This window comes from Rattus norvegicus, chromosome 11 (assembly GCF_036323735.1).
Source record: "Rattus norvegicus strain BN/NHsdMcwi chromosome 11, GRCr8, whole genome shotgun sequence".
Classification (NCBI taxonomy): domain Eukaryota; kingdom Metazoa; phylum Chordata; class Mammalia; order Rodentia; family Muridae; genus Rattus; species Rattus norvegicus.
The window spans coordinates 65,446,133-65,466,235 of NC_086029.1; the positions used below are offsets into that span (position 1 = coordinate 65,446,133).

The following is a 20,103-nucleotide window of genomic DNA, read 5'->3' on the forward strand; positions in this document are numbered from 1 at the left end:
CGCACCTTGCAAAGCCTTCTTGCACATGGTGTGGGATTCACTATTCCTGTTGGTGAGCTCTATATAAGCTTGTCATTTTGCTTTACTATATTTCATGCCAACAATACATTCAATATTTTTGGTAGATTATGAGGAAGTAGAAAAAACAGAGGGTCAGTCCATTTCCCCATCTTCTCCTATCTTTCTTCGCCACCCATCTTACATGCTGTCCTGAGGTACAGTCTCTGTGATACTGAAAATATTTTCTGACAACAGACACCCAAATCTAGGAGAAATAACATTAAAGACATAATACGCAGGTGCAGATCTGTCTTTATTCAAGAACAATTATTTAGTAATATGGATACATTATGAAGACAATGAGTCGGGTTTCCTCGTCAAGATCATGGTTTCATGATGCTTATCATTTTAAAACTGGATTCTCAGCTTCCTTATTCTTAAACCATTTGGCAGCAGCGGGCAGTGACCCAATCCATGACTGCACACTGGCAGTGGCAAGTAGTTCCATCCCGGATATCCCAAGATCCACAGGCATAGCCACAAGCACAACCAGTGACAACCATCCCTGCAAAGTCATGTGAGACAGACGTCAGAGCTATTGAACTGTAAGAGATGGTAAGACCCTAACTGTTCTCCCTAAGAAGCTCATGCTAAATCAGTTTTGGGAATTACCTATAAAAAGAAAAGTTACTTAAACTCATTAAACAAAATTCACTTAAACAAAAAAGACTTGCATTTCAATATCATTCAATTGATGGAAAATTTACTTTGACTCCCTGCCCGGTAATACAAGGGAATACATTGGAAAGAAATGGGGACATATTCATACCCAGACAAGGTGCAAATAGGTGACATATGAGAGTACAATAGAAAGAAAGGAAAGGAAGAACAGAAACTCAAGTTCTGTCAAGTAGCATCCTTAAAGGAACTGAAAACCAGTAAGAGATAGCTGGGCTCCAGGACCATGGCTTATTTCCCTGACAGTAAAAATTTTGATATAGAAAAATAGATCATTATTAGAACATTGATGGGTAAGAACATAGGTTGCCTTGCTCACAAATTCTCTGTGTGGAGTTACTCACCAACAGGACAGGAAGCCAGTCTGCCAGCAGCCGTGATACTAGTGCAGGAGAGCTTCTTAGTCTCTGTCAAGAGAACGGTGCTTGAGTAGTAAATAGGGGGCACTGCCTATGTTCTTTCTCACAACCTCCTTCAAAGTCCTCTTGCAACTTAGAGCTGCTATTTTTGATAATCAAGCTACACACTAACTTTTAAGGTTTCATTTCTTTTAAAAAGTTGTATGCATTTTGCCTACATTTATATCTGTGCATCACATGAATGCCTTGTGCTTCTAGTAGCCAGAAGATGTCATCCAAGCCTCTGTGACAGGAGTTACAAATGTTTTTGAGCCAGAGTGGGTGCCAGGCTTCAACTCAGGTCCTCTCGAAGAGCAACCAGTGCCTTTATCTGCCAATTCATCTCTCCAGACCCCAAAGTTAATTTAATGTGTGAAGTGAAAGTAATAGTTATTCTTAGCTCACAAATTGGCTTTAAAATGTAAAGACTATGATTTATACCTGACTCATAAAGTGTTCATGCACTACCCTTACCAGTCTTCTTGTTTCTCCTCATCAAAACACTTTGGCTTTGGATCAAGAGCTCAAAATGGAGTAGGATACCCTAATGGGTCCCTGAACAGGAACGTAGGATTTCTGAGGACTAATTAGAGGCTGGCATCTTGGGATGGGATAGAGATGAAGAAAAGGTTTAGGAATAGGTGGCCTAAGTAAACATGAAGCTGCGATTTTCCTTGCCCCATTGCTCACTTTGTTGACTGAGTGCTTTCTTGATCTTTTGATCCACCAAAGACTCAAAGGAGCACTGCGTGTTCCCTGGGACCATCAGCGAGAGAAGGAAGATGAGGATGAAAAGGAAACACAGTGTAGGCTTCATGTTGTAGAAAGTCAGCCTCCTAGAGCTGGAAGGCAAAAGGAAAGAGCGTGAGTCTCTGAGCTCTGGTGTGGCCATGAAGGAAGGGAAGAGGACAATGGGTAATGTCAAGGGAGTAGATGGGGAGGAACACCAGCTTCCTTGCCGTGATTCTTCTAGCCTTTGGAGAAGGAAAGGGAGTTTCTGAAAGGCAGATTCACTCACCAGAAAGCTCAGGAAATGTTTTTGAGGTCTTCGGGGAAGGATATGTTACTATTCTGAGATTGTAGTCCTAGACACTCAATATATATGCACACATATCTTCTGTGTCTGGATACATCACCTCAATAAACTTTAGTGTATCTTTGATAAGCAACAGCTGCCTTGGCTATGGATCCCTGCCAAGAGGAGTGATCCAGCTTACATGTCCTCTAACTGAATTCTTTGTCAACTGACACGGATAATACCCAGGCCTTAGGTCACCTGTCTCATAGGGAAGCCATCTTGCTTGATCCTTCATCAGGAGGTAATTGCTTTATGACGTCTTAATTGCAGCCCTGCTTAACACCTGTTCAGACACCTTTCCTTCTTTCTTTTTTAAATTGCACGTAATCTTATCTATGTAAATATAATGAAAAAAATGTTTATTCTTCACATAGAAATAAAGAAGGAAAAGCATGGTACCTGAACCCAGAGCACTTTTGCAGGCCCAACAAGGTTATTATTCGATTGACCTTTTCCCATTTCTTTCCACTGTTCTCAGTGTATCTTTTGATAGTGTCTCATAGTCACAGCTGTCAAGTAGCACTTTCTGAGGCCAGACTCTCAGCAAAAGAAAGGACTGTGATAACCCCGTTATCCTTTGAGGCTTTGCCTTTTCTGCCTCTTTTGGCGTTTTCTCATCTCTTATTTCTCATTCTTAAGTTCTGGGTCATATAACTTACCCTTTCTAGCACATATGTCTGATATAATGGTTAACGTTCTCAACTTGGTGGGATTAAGAACTACCATAGAATCAAACATCTGGACGTGTGTCTGAGGAAGTTTCTATATTAGTTAAGGTTAAAAAGACACCCCCTCTGTGTGGATGGCACTGTTCTATGGGCTAGGGTCTCAGGTAGAATAGAAGGGAGAAATTTGGCTGAACTCCAGCATTCATCTCTTTCCTCCTCTGTCTGCATGTATAGTAAGACCAGCTGCTTCAGACTATTGCTCCCACATGGTAGTTGCCATGATGGACCACACCTGTGATTTGTGAACCAAAGTAAACCTTTCCCTCCTTAAGTGCTTATGAGAAATGTGGCTATCAAAGAACACTGGGTCCTGAAGTAGTTTGTAGATGTGAGGAACTAAACGTGTGGTTTGTCAGCCTTTGGAGCTAGTTTGTCAAAGGATGTGAGAGAGATTGGAATTTGAGGCAGGAGAAACTCGATGAAGTTGTAAGCAGAGAGATCATAATTGGGCCGTTCTGGTGGGAGCTTAGAAGACAAGAATTTCAATAGAAACATAAACATTGGAGGCCTAGCTCATGTTTCAGAGGAGAACAAGTACTCCATTTGAAACTCAGATAGAGGTAATTAATGCTATATTTCAGAAAACAACATGGGTGTGTTTGCCTGTTCCATGATTATAGCAGAATTGTAAGTAGGGGGAAGAGACTAATTTCTGGAAAGTAGAAGAAGAGAGGGATCTGGGAGGGAGAGAAGAGGGGGAGGGAAAAAGGGGGGCCAGTTCATATAAGGGAGGAGATGAGGAAGAAGTATAGAGGGTCAGGAATTTGAAAGTAGGTGTATAGCAGTGGGGGAAGGAGAACTAGGGGTAGCCACTAGAAAGTCCCAGATACCAGGGACCCAAGACTTTCCCAGGACCCAACAGGGAGACTTTAACCAAAGTAACCACAAATAGGAGCTAGAACCTGTAGAGGCCATTTCCAGTGGATAGGCCCAGCCTCCAGTTGAGGGATGGGGCCACCCACCCACCTCAAAAATATGAATCCAGAATTCCTCCTGTCAAAAGGAAATGCAGGGACAAAGAGTGGAGCAGAAACTGAAGGAAAGGCCATCCAGAGACTGCCCCACCTAGGGATCTATCCCATCTGCTGACATCAAATCCAGACACTATTGCTAGTACCAAGAAGTACTTACTGACTGAAGCCTAGTATAGCTGTCCCCTAAGAGGCTCTGCCACAGTTGAGCCAATACAGATGCAGATATACACAGCTAAACATTGGACTCAGCGTGGGGACCCAAATGGGGAAGTTAGGCAAGGACTGTAGGAGCTGAAGGGGTTTCAACCTCATAGGAAGAACAACAATATCAACCAACAAGACCCCCAAAGCTCCCAGGGAATAAACCACCAACCAAAGAATGCACAGGGTCAGGGATGGAGTCATGACTCCAGCTGGATATACAGCAGAGGATTTCCTTATCTGGTATCACTAGGAGGGAAACTCCTTGGTCTTGTGGAGGCTTGATGACCCAGAATAGGGAATGCTAGGCTGCTGAAGCAGGAATGGGTCGGCAAGTGGGGAAGCACCCTCATAGAGGCATGGGAAGAATGAGGGGATGGGGGTGTGTGGAGGGGAAACTGGGAAGGGGAATAACATTTGAAATGTAAGTAAATAAAATAACCAATAAAAAAGAGAAGTAATGGACTAATTTGTTCAGCAGTGGAAATATCAAACTGGGATTCCATTCAGACTGTGGCATGATTACTGCTCGCTACTATTCCAACTCTGCAGCGAGAGACCAAACAATAAAGCCAAGAGATATTACAAATATGCAGAGTGTGAGTGAGTTTAAAATTACAGACAAGGCAAGTTGAAGAGCAATGGATATTGTTTGAGATTAGTGTTACTGAAGGGAAACCTGGAACTCTTCACACAGGGAACAAAGTTACACAAAAGCAAGTTCCCACCATTGAAACCTCCATCTTGTGAAAATACAAATTCATTTGAAGGAGACAACCTCCTTTGAATACCATTGCAGGGGCTCAAAAGCAATATCCTAGAGAAATGCTTCCTCAGAGTCAGCGCACAGAAGCTGATACAACTGTGGTCCAAGTGGACCAACCTCCATCCACATATGGTAGTGAAATCTGGCAGCCTGGTCCATTGTGGCACTGGTTTTGCAGCCATGAAATATGCAAGATTGAGAGAATTCATGGAATTTTGTGTCATAGTTCCAGGGACACACTGAGGCCTGGATTTAGACTCAGCATGGAAACAAATATATGGGGTAGGTAGTTGTTGTTTTTGTGGTTATTTTTATTAATTGAGGTGGAAAATCTACCCTAAGACTTGGTCAAACCATTTCATGAGTTGGGTCTTGGACTGAATAAGATGGAGAAACAGAACAGCATTTACCTCACTCTGCTTCCTCGCAGGTTACAAAGGCTGTGTGACTTCATGACTCTTCCACCATGCCTTCCCCACTGTGATGGACTACACCCTCGAACTGTAAACCGGTCACTTATATCAACTATTTAGTCACTAGGATAAAAATTACTAATACAGCTGAGAAAACAGTGGAGCCCTGTGTTACATGTCCACTGACATCAGAAAGTGCCAGAGAAAAACAGCTTCTAAAATGAAAACATTATTTTGGCTCCATTTTGAGTTTTGTTGTTTGTTTTGTTTTGTTTTTTTGTTTGCTTTTATTTCACGCATGAGCACTATATTTACATATATACAATCAGCTGAGTCCATTTGTATATGGGTTTAGAGTGGAATGCTTGAAATCATTTTATGATCATTGGGCCTATCCTTGTAGCAAACCAATTCTCTCCCAGTACTTTGACCAGTTATGGATTCTGTGATGTCTCCATCTGCTGCACATTTCTTTGATGAGTAGGAACTACACTTATCTGTGGGCAGGGAATAAATCAAACAGAAATTCTACTGCTCTGGGAAAACGGCAATAGTTGGTTTTCTGCTAAGGACCCTGGTCACACCAGCCATATGTGCTGGGCAGGTTTATGGTACCAGGCACTGATTCCCTCCCTTTGAGCAGGTCTCACATTCACTTAGGTGGTTGTTAATTACCTTCCAGATATAAGTGCTGATATTAGGTTGGGTTCGTTGCAATTTCAATGGCTGTGAGAACTGGAGGAGAAGGAAATTCTTTGTATCAGAACAGGTAAGAAGTAAGAGTTTACAAAGTTAGAACTTCAAAGGACTACTTCCATCAATGATGTCCTACCTCCTAAATAAGATTATAGTAATCGTTGATGAGTTCAGAGTGTCCAGTTAACTCCCAAAAGTAACCAATTCTTCAGAACATAGTACTTGGGAGGCACTGTATTTCCATACTGCAATAGCCTCCCAAGAAGTCTGGGCTCATTCTTCTTTCTTTCTCTCCTCCTTGAAAGGAATGCATACTGGTGCTATGTAAGCATATTCATCCACTGAGTTATAATCCTCCTCATTTATATTTTTTATAAGTCAAATAAACAAAGTGATAGAACAGAAAAAGTACCTAGAAAGACAAACATTCAGGAATATGGATCAAATTTACTTCACTTGCCAATTTTTTGAGATTGGCTAAAAGAAATGAGATAATCTCTAGAGTCCTTGATACATAAAATGACAGGCATCTAGGCCATATTTCTAAAGGATGCTGGTCATTAGTGTATACCCAGTGTATCCAATAACCCAAAGAAGCCATGTTTAATGCCTCTATTCTACATGTAACAAAATTAATTTAGGTAATAATTCTATAAGGATTGAAAATATCATTATTCTTGAATCATATTCTGCTTTTAACAAAAAGTTAATATCAAGAATTAAGTTGCAATTTTGATGGGGATTGCATTAAATCTAAGATTGCTCTCAGCAAGATGGCCCTTTTTACTATATCTATCCTGCCAATCATGAGCATGGGAGGACTTTCCATCTTCTGAGACCTTCTTTGATTTCTTTCTTCAGAGACTTGAAGTTCTTGCCATACAGATCTTTCACTTGCTTGGTTAGAGTCACACCAAGGTATTTTACATATTTGTGACTATTGTGAAGGGTGTCATTTCTCTAATTTCTTTCTCAGTCTGTTTATCTTTGAGTAGAGGAAGGCTACTAATTTCTTTGAGTTAATTTTATACCCAGACACTTTGCTGATATTTGTTGTGTTTATCAGATTTAGGAGTTCTCTGGTGGAATTTTTGAGATCACTTAAGTATACTATCATATCATCTGCAAATAGTGATGTTTTGACTTCTTTTTTTCCCAATTTATATCCGTTTGACCTCTTTTTGTTGTCTAATTGCTTTTGCTAAGACTTCAAGTACTATATTAAATAGATAGGGAGAGAATAGGCAGCCTTGTCTAGTCCTTGATTTTAGTGGTGTTGCTTCAAGTTTCTCTCCATTTAGTTTGATGTTGGCTATTGGTTTGCTGTATATGGCTTTTACTGTATTTAGGAATGGGCCTTGAGTTTCTGATCTTTCCAAGACTTTTACCATGAAAGGGTGTTGGGGTTTGTCAAATGCTTTCTAAGTATCTAATGAAATGATCATGTGGTTTTTTTTTCTTTGAATATAGTGGATTATGTTGCTAGATTTCCATACATTGAATCATCCTTGCATCCTTGGGAATGAAGCTTGATCATGGTGAATAATCATTTTGATATGTTCTTGGATTCAGTTTTTGAGAATTTTATTGAGAACTTTCCATTGATATTTATGAGGGAAATTGGTCTTAAGTTCTCTTTCTTTGTAGGATCTTTGTGTGGTTTAGGTATAAGCATAATTGTAGCCTCAAAGAACAAATTGGGTAGTATTTCTTCTGATTCTTTTTCTTGGAATAGTTTGAAGAGTATCTTTGAAAGTCGGATAGAATTCTGCACTAAATCCATATGGGAAAAGATTTTTACCAATCCTACATCAGATATAGAGCTGAGAGAAGTTAGACTTCTCTTGAGAGAGAACTCAAGAAGTTAGACACTAGAGAATCAAATAACCCTATTAAAAATGGGGTACAGAGCTAAACAAAGAAAACTGAGGAAAGTTGAATGGCCGAAAAGCACCTAAAAAATGTTCAATATCATTAGTCATCAGGGAAATGCAAAGCGAAACAACTGTTATGGTTTGCATATACTTGGCTCAGGGAGCGGCCTTGTTGGAGGAAGTGTGTCACTGTGGGGGTGGGCTTGGAGACCCTCCTCCTAGCTGCCTGAGGATGCTCAGTCTGTTCCTGGCTTCCTTCAGATGAAGATGTAGGGATGAAGATGTAGAGCTCTCAGCTCCTCCTGCACTATGCCTGCCTGGATGTTGCCATGCTCCTGCCTTGATAATAATGGACTGAACCTGTGAACCTGTAAGCCAGCCCCAATTAAATGTTGTCCTTTATAAAACTTACATTGGTCATGGTGTCTGTTCACAGCAATAAGACCCTAACTAAGACAACAACCCTGAGATTCTACCTTACACCAATCAGAAAGGCTAAGATAAAAAACTCAGGTCACAGCAGATGCTGTTGAGGATGTGGAGAAAGAGGAACACTCTGTCATTATTGGTGGGATTGAAAACTGGTACAACCTCTCTGGAAATCCATCTCATGGTTCCTCAGAAATTTGGACATTCCACTACCTGAGGACCCAGCTATACCACTCGTGAGCATACACCCAAAAGATGCTGCAACTTATAAACAACACATATGTTCCACTATGTTCGTAGCACCCCTATTTATTTTTTAATTGCATAATTTTTATTTACTTTTCAAATATTATCCCCTTTGCAGGTTTCTTGTTCATAACCCCCCTATTCCATCTACACCACCCCTTCTGCTATGAGGGTGTTCCCCCACCCAACAACCCCCCCACCTCCCCACCATGACATTCCCCTACACTGGGGCATTGAGCCTTGACAGGACCAAGGGCTTCTCCTCCCATTGATGCCCAACAAGGTCATCCTCTACTACATATGCAGCTGGAGCCATGGGTCTACTCTTTGAATGGTGGTTTAATCCGTGGGAGCTCTGATTGGTTGATACTGTTGTTCTTCCTATTGGGTTGCAAATCCCTTTGGCTCCTTCAATTCTTTCTCTAACACTTCCATTGGGGACCCCATTCTCAATTCAATGGTTGGCTGTAAGCATCTGCCTCTGTATTTGTCATGCTCTAGCAGAGCCTCTCAGGAGACAGCCATATCAGGCTCCTGTCAGCCTGCACTTCTTGGCATCAGCAATATTGTCTGTGTTTTGTGGTTGTACATGGATGGGCTGGATCCCCAGGTGGGGCAGTCTCTGTATCACCTTTCCTTCAGTCTCTGCTCCAAACTTTGTCTCTGTATTTCCTCCTGTGAATATTTTTGCTCCCCCTTCTATGAAGGACTGAAGCATCCATACTTTGTTTGTCCTTCTTCTTGAGCTTCATGTGGTGTGTGGATTGTATCTTGGGTAATCTGAGCTTTTGTGCTAATATCCACTTATCAGTGAGTGCGTACCATGTATGTTTTTTGTGATCAGGTCACCTCATTCAGTATGATATTTTCTAGTTCCATCCATTTATCCATGAATTTCAGCAGCCTTGTTTATAATAGCCAGAAATTGGAAAAAACCCAGATGTCATTCAACAGAGGAATGGATACAGAAAATGTGGTACATTTACACAATGTAGCACTACTCAACTATTAAAAACAATTAATTCATGAAATTCTTAGGCAAATGGAGCCTGGAGGCAGTGGGTAGGTGAGCGGGTGAGCACCCTCATGGAGGCAGAAGTTGGGGGTGGGATAGGGGGTTTCCAGAGGGGAAACCTGAAAGTGCAGATAACATTTGAAATGTAGATAAACAAAATATCCAATAAAAGCACGAAAAATTAAAAATTAATATCAATAAGGAAAATATCCAATTTTAATAATTTGATTCATCTTCAATAAAATATGTTACATGATTATCAAAATTTGTACATTGAAAATATACTGTTTCAGTTATAATTACAAAGTTGATATAATTTCCATAGTACAAAATTATCAAATTGATGCAATTAAACTTTTATTAATTTGTTCTACAATTGCTGGGCTACTATTGGTTATTTGGAGTCTAAATGTTATTTACAATATAAATGTAAAAATATATAGTAGTGTATATGTATTGGAGTAGTATATGTCATAAATGTGAGAACCAAACACTGGTTATGTGATTGATAAGGGTCTCTGAATTAACATCCCTGTACCACACACTTGTTCAAAGACACGCATAGAGTTCAGTATCAACAGATAGCTCTACAATACAACCTCTGCATCTAAGGGTCAGGGAACAGCTCAGAAGAGGAGCAGATGTCTGTAAGAACCAAAGGACCAGGAAGTTTACTATAAGACTGTGTCTCTTAGAAATGACAGGGAGGCTTCCTACTCATGGTACTTCAACAATGTGGATGTCTAAGATCCAAACAATGCCAGTATCAATAGATTTGCTAGCAGAAAAGGGGGAAATATCATGCGCTCCCACTCCTAGACAAAGAACTACAGCCAGCTAATGACTACTGAGAGAGGGAGAAAAGGTTGAAGCCCTCTCCTGGAGGGCGATCTAAAATCCAGACAACATCATAGAGCTCTGCATCATGCATCAGGGGAAGGTTGGGACTATAAAACTTGCTAACTTGATACTTCAATTAACTATGAAGCCACAATATTACTTATCCACCAAGGTTAAGTCATGTGTCCATATCTCTTTTTTCCTACCTCTCATTCTGCCTCTTTGCCTCAGAATGTATGGGAGGTGAGGGTAACAGAGGACTCTAGGGTTCTGACCCAGAAAGAAAATGGTCCATGTGGAGAAGAGACTTTTGCAAACTGGTCATGGACAGATAGAGACACTTTCATTTTGGACATATTCTTAGGGTAGACACTCAGACACTGGACTTTCCAATAAATTCTTTATGAAGGAGTTTTCACAATGGTTGGAGGAGGAGAGGAGTATTTCATTCACGCTAACTTAGACAATTTAGTAGCTATGTGTCCTTTAATTCTTTAAAGTTGTAAGAGGAGGCCTAGAATAATCAAAGGGAAGTTGGAAGACCCAAACACACACACACACACACACACACACACACACACACACACACACACACACAAACACATATGCACAAACACATACGCACAATCATGCCCACACATGTACACCTGTAAACACACATATATGCATATACACATATACATTTACACATCCATGCACACATGTCCATCACATTCACACACATACACACATAATACACACAAACACATACACGCACATACACACACAAACACATATGCACACACATACACACATGTAAACACATACATATGCATATACACATATACATTTACACACCCATGCACACATATACATTCACATTCACATACAAACACACACACACACACACACACACACACACACACACTTGTATAGCTTAATTTATTAGGTGCCCTTCATTGAATACTGATTTTTGTAAGGCATGTAGCTGAGTTTGGAATTTTTTTTGATGCTGGCCATAAAATCAGAGCAAATATAATTTGAGAGGTTTTAGATAAAGTACCCTTAGTTTAAATATATATTATATTTTATAGTCTATAAGAAATTGAATAGAATTTTATAACATGTTTAAAAATTTTAGTATAGAACTAATTTTTATTTGTGTGTATAATCTAGAATCAATGAAATAAAAATTTATAACATATTTAAAATATGTGTTTGTGTGTGTGTGTGTGTGTGTGTGTGTGTGTGAACACAAATGCCCAAGCCAAGGCTTGAACAGTAAATTCATAGGACAACCTGTAGGAGTCAGTTTTCCCTTTTAAATTCTGGATCCCTGGAATCCAAATCAGGTAATCAGGCTTGGTGACAGGCGCCTTTACCCATTCAGCCATTATGCCACCTATTATAGCACTCATGTTGTATAATTCTTCTTTTGCTCACTGTGACAGGATTAAAATCAGTGAGTGAGGGGTTGGAGGTTTAGCTCAGTGGTAGAGCGCTTGCCTAGCAAGCGCAAGGCCCTGGGTTCGGTCCCCAGCTCCGGAACAAAAAAAAACAAAAACAAAAACAAAAACAAAAACAAAAAAACAGTGAGTGATAACCATGCTACAGCCTTCATGTTATGTCGAATTGAAATTTTCTTTACTGAAAAACTTAATGCACAGCCTTTAAATTCAGAGTAATTAAAAATTTCAAGATGTGGGCATAATGTAATCCAGTTTGTTGGCAGAATGTAACATAATTGGCCTCTACTGAAACTCCTAATAGAGGCCTTGTTCTTTTCTGAACCTTAGAAATCTAGTCTTCCTTTCCCTGTCCACATTTCCACTGACATTGTGATCTTCCAAACTCCCAACAGAAAAACCCGTTAGCTTCTGCACTGAGCAGTGTAGGTCTTCTCTCTATATCATATATCAGACTGAGTTACCATCAACTATTAGAGCTTGGAATGGGACAAAAGTTACTTTGTCACTCAAAAGACAACTAACTGAAGTCTGAGGTGATCACTGTGGTTTACCTTAGGTTACAAATGAGCAGTGTTTTCAGACCCTGACATGGGACTAGAACCCATGTCTCTCTGTTCCACTGTAAAATCTATGATCCTATCTAGTATCTATGGAACTAAACAGAATGTAAATGAACATTACATGGTCATTGATTAACTATAGGTACATTTTCTACTTCAGTGAGTCCCTGGTCATAAAAGAGCAAAGACATAAATTATACAGCAAATTTTTATACATCATAAATATAAAATAAAACAGCAAAGTCATTTCTCTTTCTGGATGCCAGACTGTTTGAGACCACAGAAGAATGGAGATGATAATACTCAGTATTGCAGGCTATATTCCACGTGTCTCGTGAGGAATGTTAACTCTATTTTCTACCACTGGGTAGTTTATATTTATTAAAAGACTAAACAGTAGCATGCAGCGATTAGGAAAACGTATACTCATAACAGATAGGGTCAACACTATCTGTTCTTTGTAGATCTCTTCTGCAAAACTTAACCTTAATAGATGTTATGTTCTCTGACATATTTCTTTGTAATTAGTCTCTATTACTATCATCATCACCTTCTTCTTCTTCTTCTTCTTCTTCCTCTTCCTCTTCCTCTTCCTCCTCCTCCTCCTCCTCCTCCTCCTCCTCCTCCTCCTCCTCCTCCTCCTCCTCCTCCTCCTCCTCTTCTTCTTCTTCTTCTTCTTCTTCTTCTTCTTCTTCTTCTTCTTCTTCTTCTTCTTCTTCTTCCTCCTTCTCCTTCTCCTCCTCCTCCTCTTCCTCTACCTCTTCCTCTTCCTCCTCTTCCTCCTCTTCCTCTTCCTCCTCCTTTTTCTTGCTTGTTTATATCAAGCCATGGTGGAGAGCTCTGAGCTGGGCATGAGGCATTGCAGCTGTAATTATCAGGCAGAATGGCCATCATCCACAGTCCCTTGCTCAAACTTGGACACTTGTGCCATAGATTAGCATCTCAGAGGCTAGCTCTTGAAAGTTTCTGCTGTTTCCTGCTGTTGTTCCTCTTCGGAGTTTAAAAGTTCAAGCATAGAATTAAGGAACTATTTAAACTACTGGTTTTTATTGAAGGCGGCTCTTACCAGCTGAGATATCTGGGTGATGACCTCAACCTTCCCTGTTGACATCAAGCTTGGCACAAGTCTCCATAATTTCTGAGTACTCTATTCATGACAGCTCCAATTTTTGTTGGTTTTCTTTTTGCCAGTAAAATAGTAGGTTGTATTTATCCACCTGGCAATGATCCAGTTCACCTGGGGAGATGTCACCATGTACTGGCAATGAGCCTGACCTCTTAGTGTAGTGCGGCCTAGAAGTCTGGAACTAGGATTTGAGATCTGGATAATATGTGCTTCAAGAGATAGAACTGGAAGATGACAACAACCTTGTGTGTGTGTGTGTGTGTGTGTGTGTGTTTAAGACTTTTGTTTAATTTTCAGCTCAGGTCAAGTTCCAAGCATGCCACTTGGACCTGAAAAGACCCTGAGACAAAGTTAGCTTAAAAGCAATGCTGGGAACCAAATGAGACAGTTTAATAATAATTTAAAATCTGCAAATTTAAAATCCATGCAAACATGGATTCATTGTATCTGAAGAAAGTTAGCTTGCCATTTAAACATAATGTTTCCACATTATGTTTAGGAAGGGTCAGAGTCTACAGTTCCACTGTGTGTGGCCAAGGGAGGGGTGTGTGTGGTGTATGCTTGTATCTGATGCTATATCAGTGTATGCTGGGGAGGGGGTTGTTTGAGGGGCCCATATGTGTAGAGGTACAAGGTCAACTTTGGAAGAGTCCTCAGGTTCTGTAGAATCCTGATCTCTTAGTTGGTCTTGCTAATTCAGTTAGGATGACTGGCTAGCAAACATCAAGGACCTGGCTGGGTCTTCATCCCCAACACTGGGAATAAAAATCTTACCCACCGCAAGTGAGCTTTTGTGTGAGCTTTGATTACTGAACTCAAGGCTTCTTTCTGTTTGTGCTGTAAGTACTTTACTAGGCTTTAATATCCATTATCCCATTTTCTCTCCATTTTCCCAGAAAGAGTACAGAGACACATCATCCTTTCTTTGTGTGTTCTCCTAAAATGACGGTTTATTACTGAACTCATTCGTTCAGTCCTGGTGCTTGAGCAATACAGAAAGTCTCTGACACTTCTGATTCTGCTTCTATCTTTATTATGAATTCTTTTGGCCAAGTCCTTCCTCCAAATCTTTCCACTTGGAGGAGAAGTATCATTTGAAAACCTGTACTTTGTGACAAAGTGACAGTTTGAGAAACCTGAAACAGGCTTTGGCTTTGCAGACTCATTTTTAATTTCTCTTAAAATTCCATAATAGCTTTCATCTTTATATTCCTTATAATATTCATTGTGTTTGTTTATCAGACAAATGTTTGCTGAATCACTATCAGGGAACTACGCATTATTAGATCATTACAAAACCAAGGCTTCTGCTGTGATGATAGATAGCATAAAGGAAGAAGAAAATAGTAAATATGTATTAACAATTTACAGCAAAAACAACAGATTTGTTAAAAGTCAGGGTGAGAAGTGGAAGGTAAGCTCCCTGTAGACAGGCAGTAATGAGGTGAGTATCAGTAGAGCAGTCTGTTGCAAAGAACCAGAGCAGGAAGGAATGGCTTCAGTGAGAACTTCCAGATGGGTGCCACACCGGGTTGATAGGAAGGTCATCCATGAGACAGGACCGTGAACACATTTTGTGAGAGGCTGGGGTGGGGAGATCGGTGATCTTCATAAAAGGCTGTGCATCTGTGGAGCAAGTAATAGCAGTCAGTTTAAAGAAGTGCCGATACGGGAGATAAAAGTATAAATATATGAAAACTGCCTAAGAATTTGGTAATGTTGCTAACATGCTGTGCTTATTATACACGCTTCAGAAACATTTGAAAAAATTTAGTAAAATAGATGTAGAACCTCTGAGCTGCAGGTAGCTGATGGGATTAATCATACAAAGATTTCATTGGGAGCCGCATGTGAGGAAAGGAAATGGGGAAAAGACACCGAAGGCTGGTGAGCTGGAGCGTAGCATGAAGGTCTGACTGGGATTCAAGACCACAGCAAGAGATGAACCCCCCACCTGCAGTAGAGCCATTGGAGAGTCCGTGTGCCATGTCATATCTCCCTGAAGAGATGAGGTCTCTCTCTCTCTCTCTCTCTCTCTCTCTCTCTCTCTCTCTCTCTCTCTCTCCCCCTCTCTCCCTCCTTCCCTCTCTCCCTCCTCCTCCTCCCTCCCTCCTTCTCCCCCCTCAGATCTTCTCACTGCCAAAAAGGCAAATTCACAAAACTTTATGTGAAAAAGAAGGTATTTTTTCCTAATGTTTTATTTCCTGGAATTCTCAAGGCTAGCCAGTTATTTCTTACTGAAAACTTTTGATTTATGTCAACAAACAGCCCTAAGCTATTGTTTCCTGTCTTGTATTTTAATCTCTATCTAACTTCTAAGTGCATCTCAGGAGGTGGCGCCATTTCCTGTCCTTGCTGTGAAGACAGAGGCTGCTTGTTTTCTCAGGAAAGCAGTTTCTTCATCTTGAGAATGAACAAACAACACGGTGAGGATTAAACGGGCTGTGTAAAACTATAGTGATAGCTTCAAGCTGCGTTTATTAAAAGTCAGTTTTCATCATTTCTATTAAATTATATTATTATATCATTATCACCTTTCAAGGCAATGTCAGTAAGCTTGGCAATGGTTAACTGGCCATTTAAATTAAATTGGCTCATTGTAAGTGTGAATAAATATGTTTTGCTTTGCCAATGTAGTTGGTTTGCTCCAAAGATGAGATTTCAATTTGTTACCTTAATTTCCTAAGTCAGAGATAGTTAATAAATTACACTCAAATTCAGAAATGAATAATACCTTCACAGTCAAATATATTCTTTTTTCTGGAACACACTGACAAAATAGAATGAATAATATTTATGTATCATGGAGAGGAGAGTCTGGTTGTGTAGACGCTCAGTTTAATTCTGTTCTTTTCTCTGTGTTTCCCTAATGCCTACGTTGAGGATTGAAAAGGAAACTTTTTCTTCAATGTTGGAAATCAGTGTTAACTTGATTATGACTTGAGTATTTCCAGTGCTGTTCTTGTTGTATGAAAATTACTGTGGTGTACTGGAATATCCCTCTTATCTTGATTACTTCTTTTGCTATGATGAAATAAAAAGAATATGGCAGAAGCGACTTGTATGAGAGTTTGTTTTGGTATATGGTTCCAGACAGGGTGTCCATAATGGTGGGGTAAGTATGGCAGCAGGGGACCAGGGCAAGAAGTTATCTGATCACTTCCCATCACATAGGAAGACAGAAGAGTGAACTGTAAATGGGACAAGACTGCAAGAGTTTAGGAAACAGATGCCACCCAAAGAGAAGCCCATACGCGGTAGAAGGAGGAATGTGAACAGTATCAAGTCAAGGAGAAGTTCTTACAAGAGCACTAGTCCTTCTCCACTGTGGTCTCTGTCTGGTAGCCTGTAACACTGTGAGATGCTGAATCTCTATTTGCTGCACTACCCAGTGATAAACTCTCAGAACCTACCTTTGGTGACGTTTCCCTGAACAAAGATTCCATAACCTCCACTTTCTAAAGATTTCATAACCTCTCCACACAGAGATCAAGAGCTCAAATTACCTGAGTGTTTGGGACCATTCTCTTTCAAACCACCACACTGGTTAAACACAGGCTTTCCTCATTCAGTGGTTTGTGTTTTTACTTATCTCAGGCAGGCTTCCTTATGCTTAGAGATTTATCACTGGCAAGAGACTAGACAGCAAACACATACAAGAGAAGAGAAAATATAGATGAAGTTGTTTCCTATCTTCACTCTGCCTCCAGATTTTGAACTGGCACAGGAAGATGGGCTCACATGCTCAGTTCTACTGTAGGACATGACTCTGAGTGCAAATGACAAGCTGATTCTGGGCTGTTGTATTTGTTTCTATCGACTGAGAAAGTTAAGCAACAGCAATTTAGCATCTCACGAATCTGGAGTTGGAAGACTGAGACCAAGGTGTGGCCAGGCGGGGGGTTTATAAGAACTTCCTCTTGCAATTTGAGAAAACAGAGATAAATACTAAGACATCCTGGGAGGTCTTCTGTGCAGAGAAAAGAAATGCAATATATCTAGAGAATATTATATCATTAGTAATAGTTTGTTTCAGCTGATGTCTTAAATGGGATGAGCAATATCATGCTTTATAAAAAAGAAATCCTCCTCCGTGGGTTATGGCTCTGTGCCTTCTCTGTTTCCCATGTTCTTATGAAGACATCTACAATGCTTAGAACCCAATCTATTTTCCCTGAATTTCCACAATCATCTTTAAAACTCCCTGTCCCCAGCACTACAATCACATTCTGAGTGCCAGAAGTTAGAGCGTCTACATGTTAGTAGGGAGGAGGCACAATTCATCCCATAAGGAATCTACTTATATTTAAAACAAAGTGGCTATCTATCGGACAGAACAGCCAGGCAAGCAGTTCAAAGGCGAGTTTGAGTGGAAAACATTTTTTACAATGTGTTATGATAAAAGTTTAATGAGATACTTCAATAAAAATATATAGAGCTTTGCTTTGAATGCAGCAGGGCAGCAAATATATATATATATATTAGGCTAGGCAATTTGGGTGTTGAAAGGAGATCAGCATCTCGCGGGAGGGAGAAATGAAAAAGAAGAGCATTATATTTGCAGATATTTGCATCTTTTCTCAGTTATCTCAACTCCAAGAAAATGAAATAATGGGATGTTTGTACTGAGTAAATACAATTCTACACATCTGCCAGGGGGGAGCATTTAGGAGAGATACCGGTCTCAACCAAGACACATGAGCGGGGGCTCTCGTCTCAAAGTAATATCTCTAGGAATTAGAGAAGGTTCCACAGGAGTTTAACTAATTGCTTATTTGTGTGGCTGTGGTACATGTTTTTCTGATGACTTAAAGGGAATTAACATTAACCAGTTATCTAACTAGGAAGGTCAATTCATATTACCCTGCTTAGAAAAATATGTTTGAATATCTTTCTTTTGCGTGAATACTGTCATCTTTGTATTCTCACACATAGGCAAATGCCAAAAAAAAAGGTTGTTTACTTTTGCATCACTCTGACTATGTGCCTGACAGAAACAAGAAAGAAAGATTTATTTTGGTTCATGATTTTAGGAAGAGTTCAGTCTGTCATGATGGAGAAGGCCGGACTGTAGGAGTCTGGTATAGCAACTGCTTGTTCGTATGGTTGTGCTAGAAAAGAGAATGTCTGATTGGAATTAGTAGTGTTTCAAAGACTAACTCCCAGTAACCTGATTCTGTTATTCGGGTCTACCCCTTAAAGGCTCTAGTATTCACAAGAATGTTATAAGATGGGGACCAAGCAGGAAACACTAGAATAATGCAAGTCTATGGAGAACACTTCAGATTCAAACTATAACACGTGCACTCACAGCGGGGAGGGAGCTAAAAGTCCAAGCTCAGGCTCACTAATATAAAAAAAATATATACAAGTAGATTTGCAGCATTATCAGGAATTCCACACATTTGCCAGAATATTTACACCATAACTTAATTTGTTCTAGAAGGTCATTAGCTTTTGCCTACCTAAGAAAACCCTCTACTCAACACCATAAATGTGTTATTGTTTCTTATAGCAAGCATATAGAGTTTTAAATTGTATGATTGGATTTAAGTACATCATATTAAGATCTTTGTGTGGCATTTCAGGAAGGTAAAATGTTCACACAAACAACGTGATTGCTGCAGTGGACTTCGGAACGGTACTGTCAGATAGAGGATTAATGAGCAGTAGGAAACTTCTATGAGATCTATGCTATCTGGGTACACTATGCATTCATCAAACATTTGCTTAGAGCCTAATTTAGCCCACTGAATGTGTTGTTCATTGGAAAGAAAATAGGAAGTGCAGTGTAGCCATTTTCCATAAGAAACAGTGGAGCTGTTTGATCAGAATTGCGCATGGAAAGATGTAGCCCAGCAATTGGAATACTTGAGCATGGTTTCTGAATTTCATAGAGTGAACTAACCCAGCTGGGTGATAGAGGTCTGGATAATGACTTATGGTATACAGTTCAATTAATTTTTTATGCTAAACATATCCTTACTCTTTATTTTTTTCAAATAAAGAAAAGTATACTAAAAGGACAAAAAAGTATACAGAACCCTGTAGAATCAATACAGACATATTGTTTAAATTGCAAACGTTAGGTGCTTTGTGCTTTATACTGCTGACCCAAACTGACAGCCAACATTTCCTTAAGGAAGGTTTTGGATTCAGCATTGTGTATTACAGCTTTAATCCCAGTATTCAATATATGAAGACAGGCAGATTCCTGTTGGCCAAGGTCACATCTAAGTAGTGAGTTCCAAGCCAGTGAGGGCTAGACAGTCTCAAAAACAGAAAACAAATAACCAAAGCAAAACACAACAAACAGGAAGTGTTTCAGTTACTGCAAGAAACAAGGACATGTCTGGTCTTATGAGTGAGACATCTTCCATCAAGCTTCCCTACCTCCCCAAGTGCTTTGTTGGTTCTTAGTATGTACATGAAGGTCCATTGTGCTATGGTTTTCTTTCACAACTTATATTTGTCATTATTCTATCAGATATCATAGGCTCAGATATGGAGCACTGCTTCAATTTACAAGATTTATCCTCACAGGACACTTGCTGGGAAGCAGAATGTCCCACG

The 20,103-nt window shown here is 39.9% G+C and overlaps 1 protein-coding gene across 2 annotated transcripts; it reads right to left on the reverse strand.

Moving 5' to 3' along the window:
• Positions 1–300: 300 nt before the first annotated feature.
• On the reverse strand, positions 301–2,187 carry Retnlb (resistin like beta). 2 transcript variants are annotated; one of them, NM_001024281.1, is made up of 4 exons: positions 2,155–2,187; positions 1,827–1,978; positions 1,083–1,145; positions 301–565 (listed from the first exon to the last, which is right to left on the reverse strand). In NM_001024281.1, the coding sequence occupies exons 2-4, from the start codon at positions 1,951–1,953 to the stop codon at positions 438–440; spliced, it is 318 nt and encodes a 105-aa protein (NP_001019452.1). In that variant the 5' UTR covers positions 1,954–1,978; positions 2,155–2,187; the 3' UTR covers positions 301–437. The 2 variants fall into 2 exon arrangements, with proteins under 2 accessions (NP_001019452.1, XP_063126771.1); XM_063270701.1 differs by lacking the exon at positions 2,155–2,187 and having other exon boundaries at positions 1,083–1,162; positions 1,823–1,953.
• Between the last annotated feature and the right edge of the window lie 17,916 nt (positions 2,188–20,103).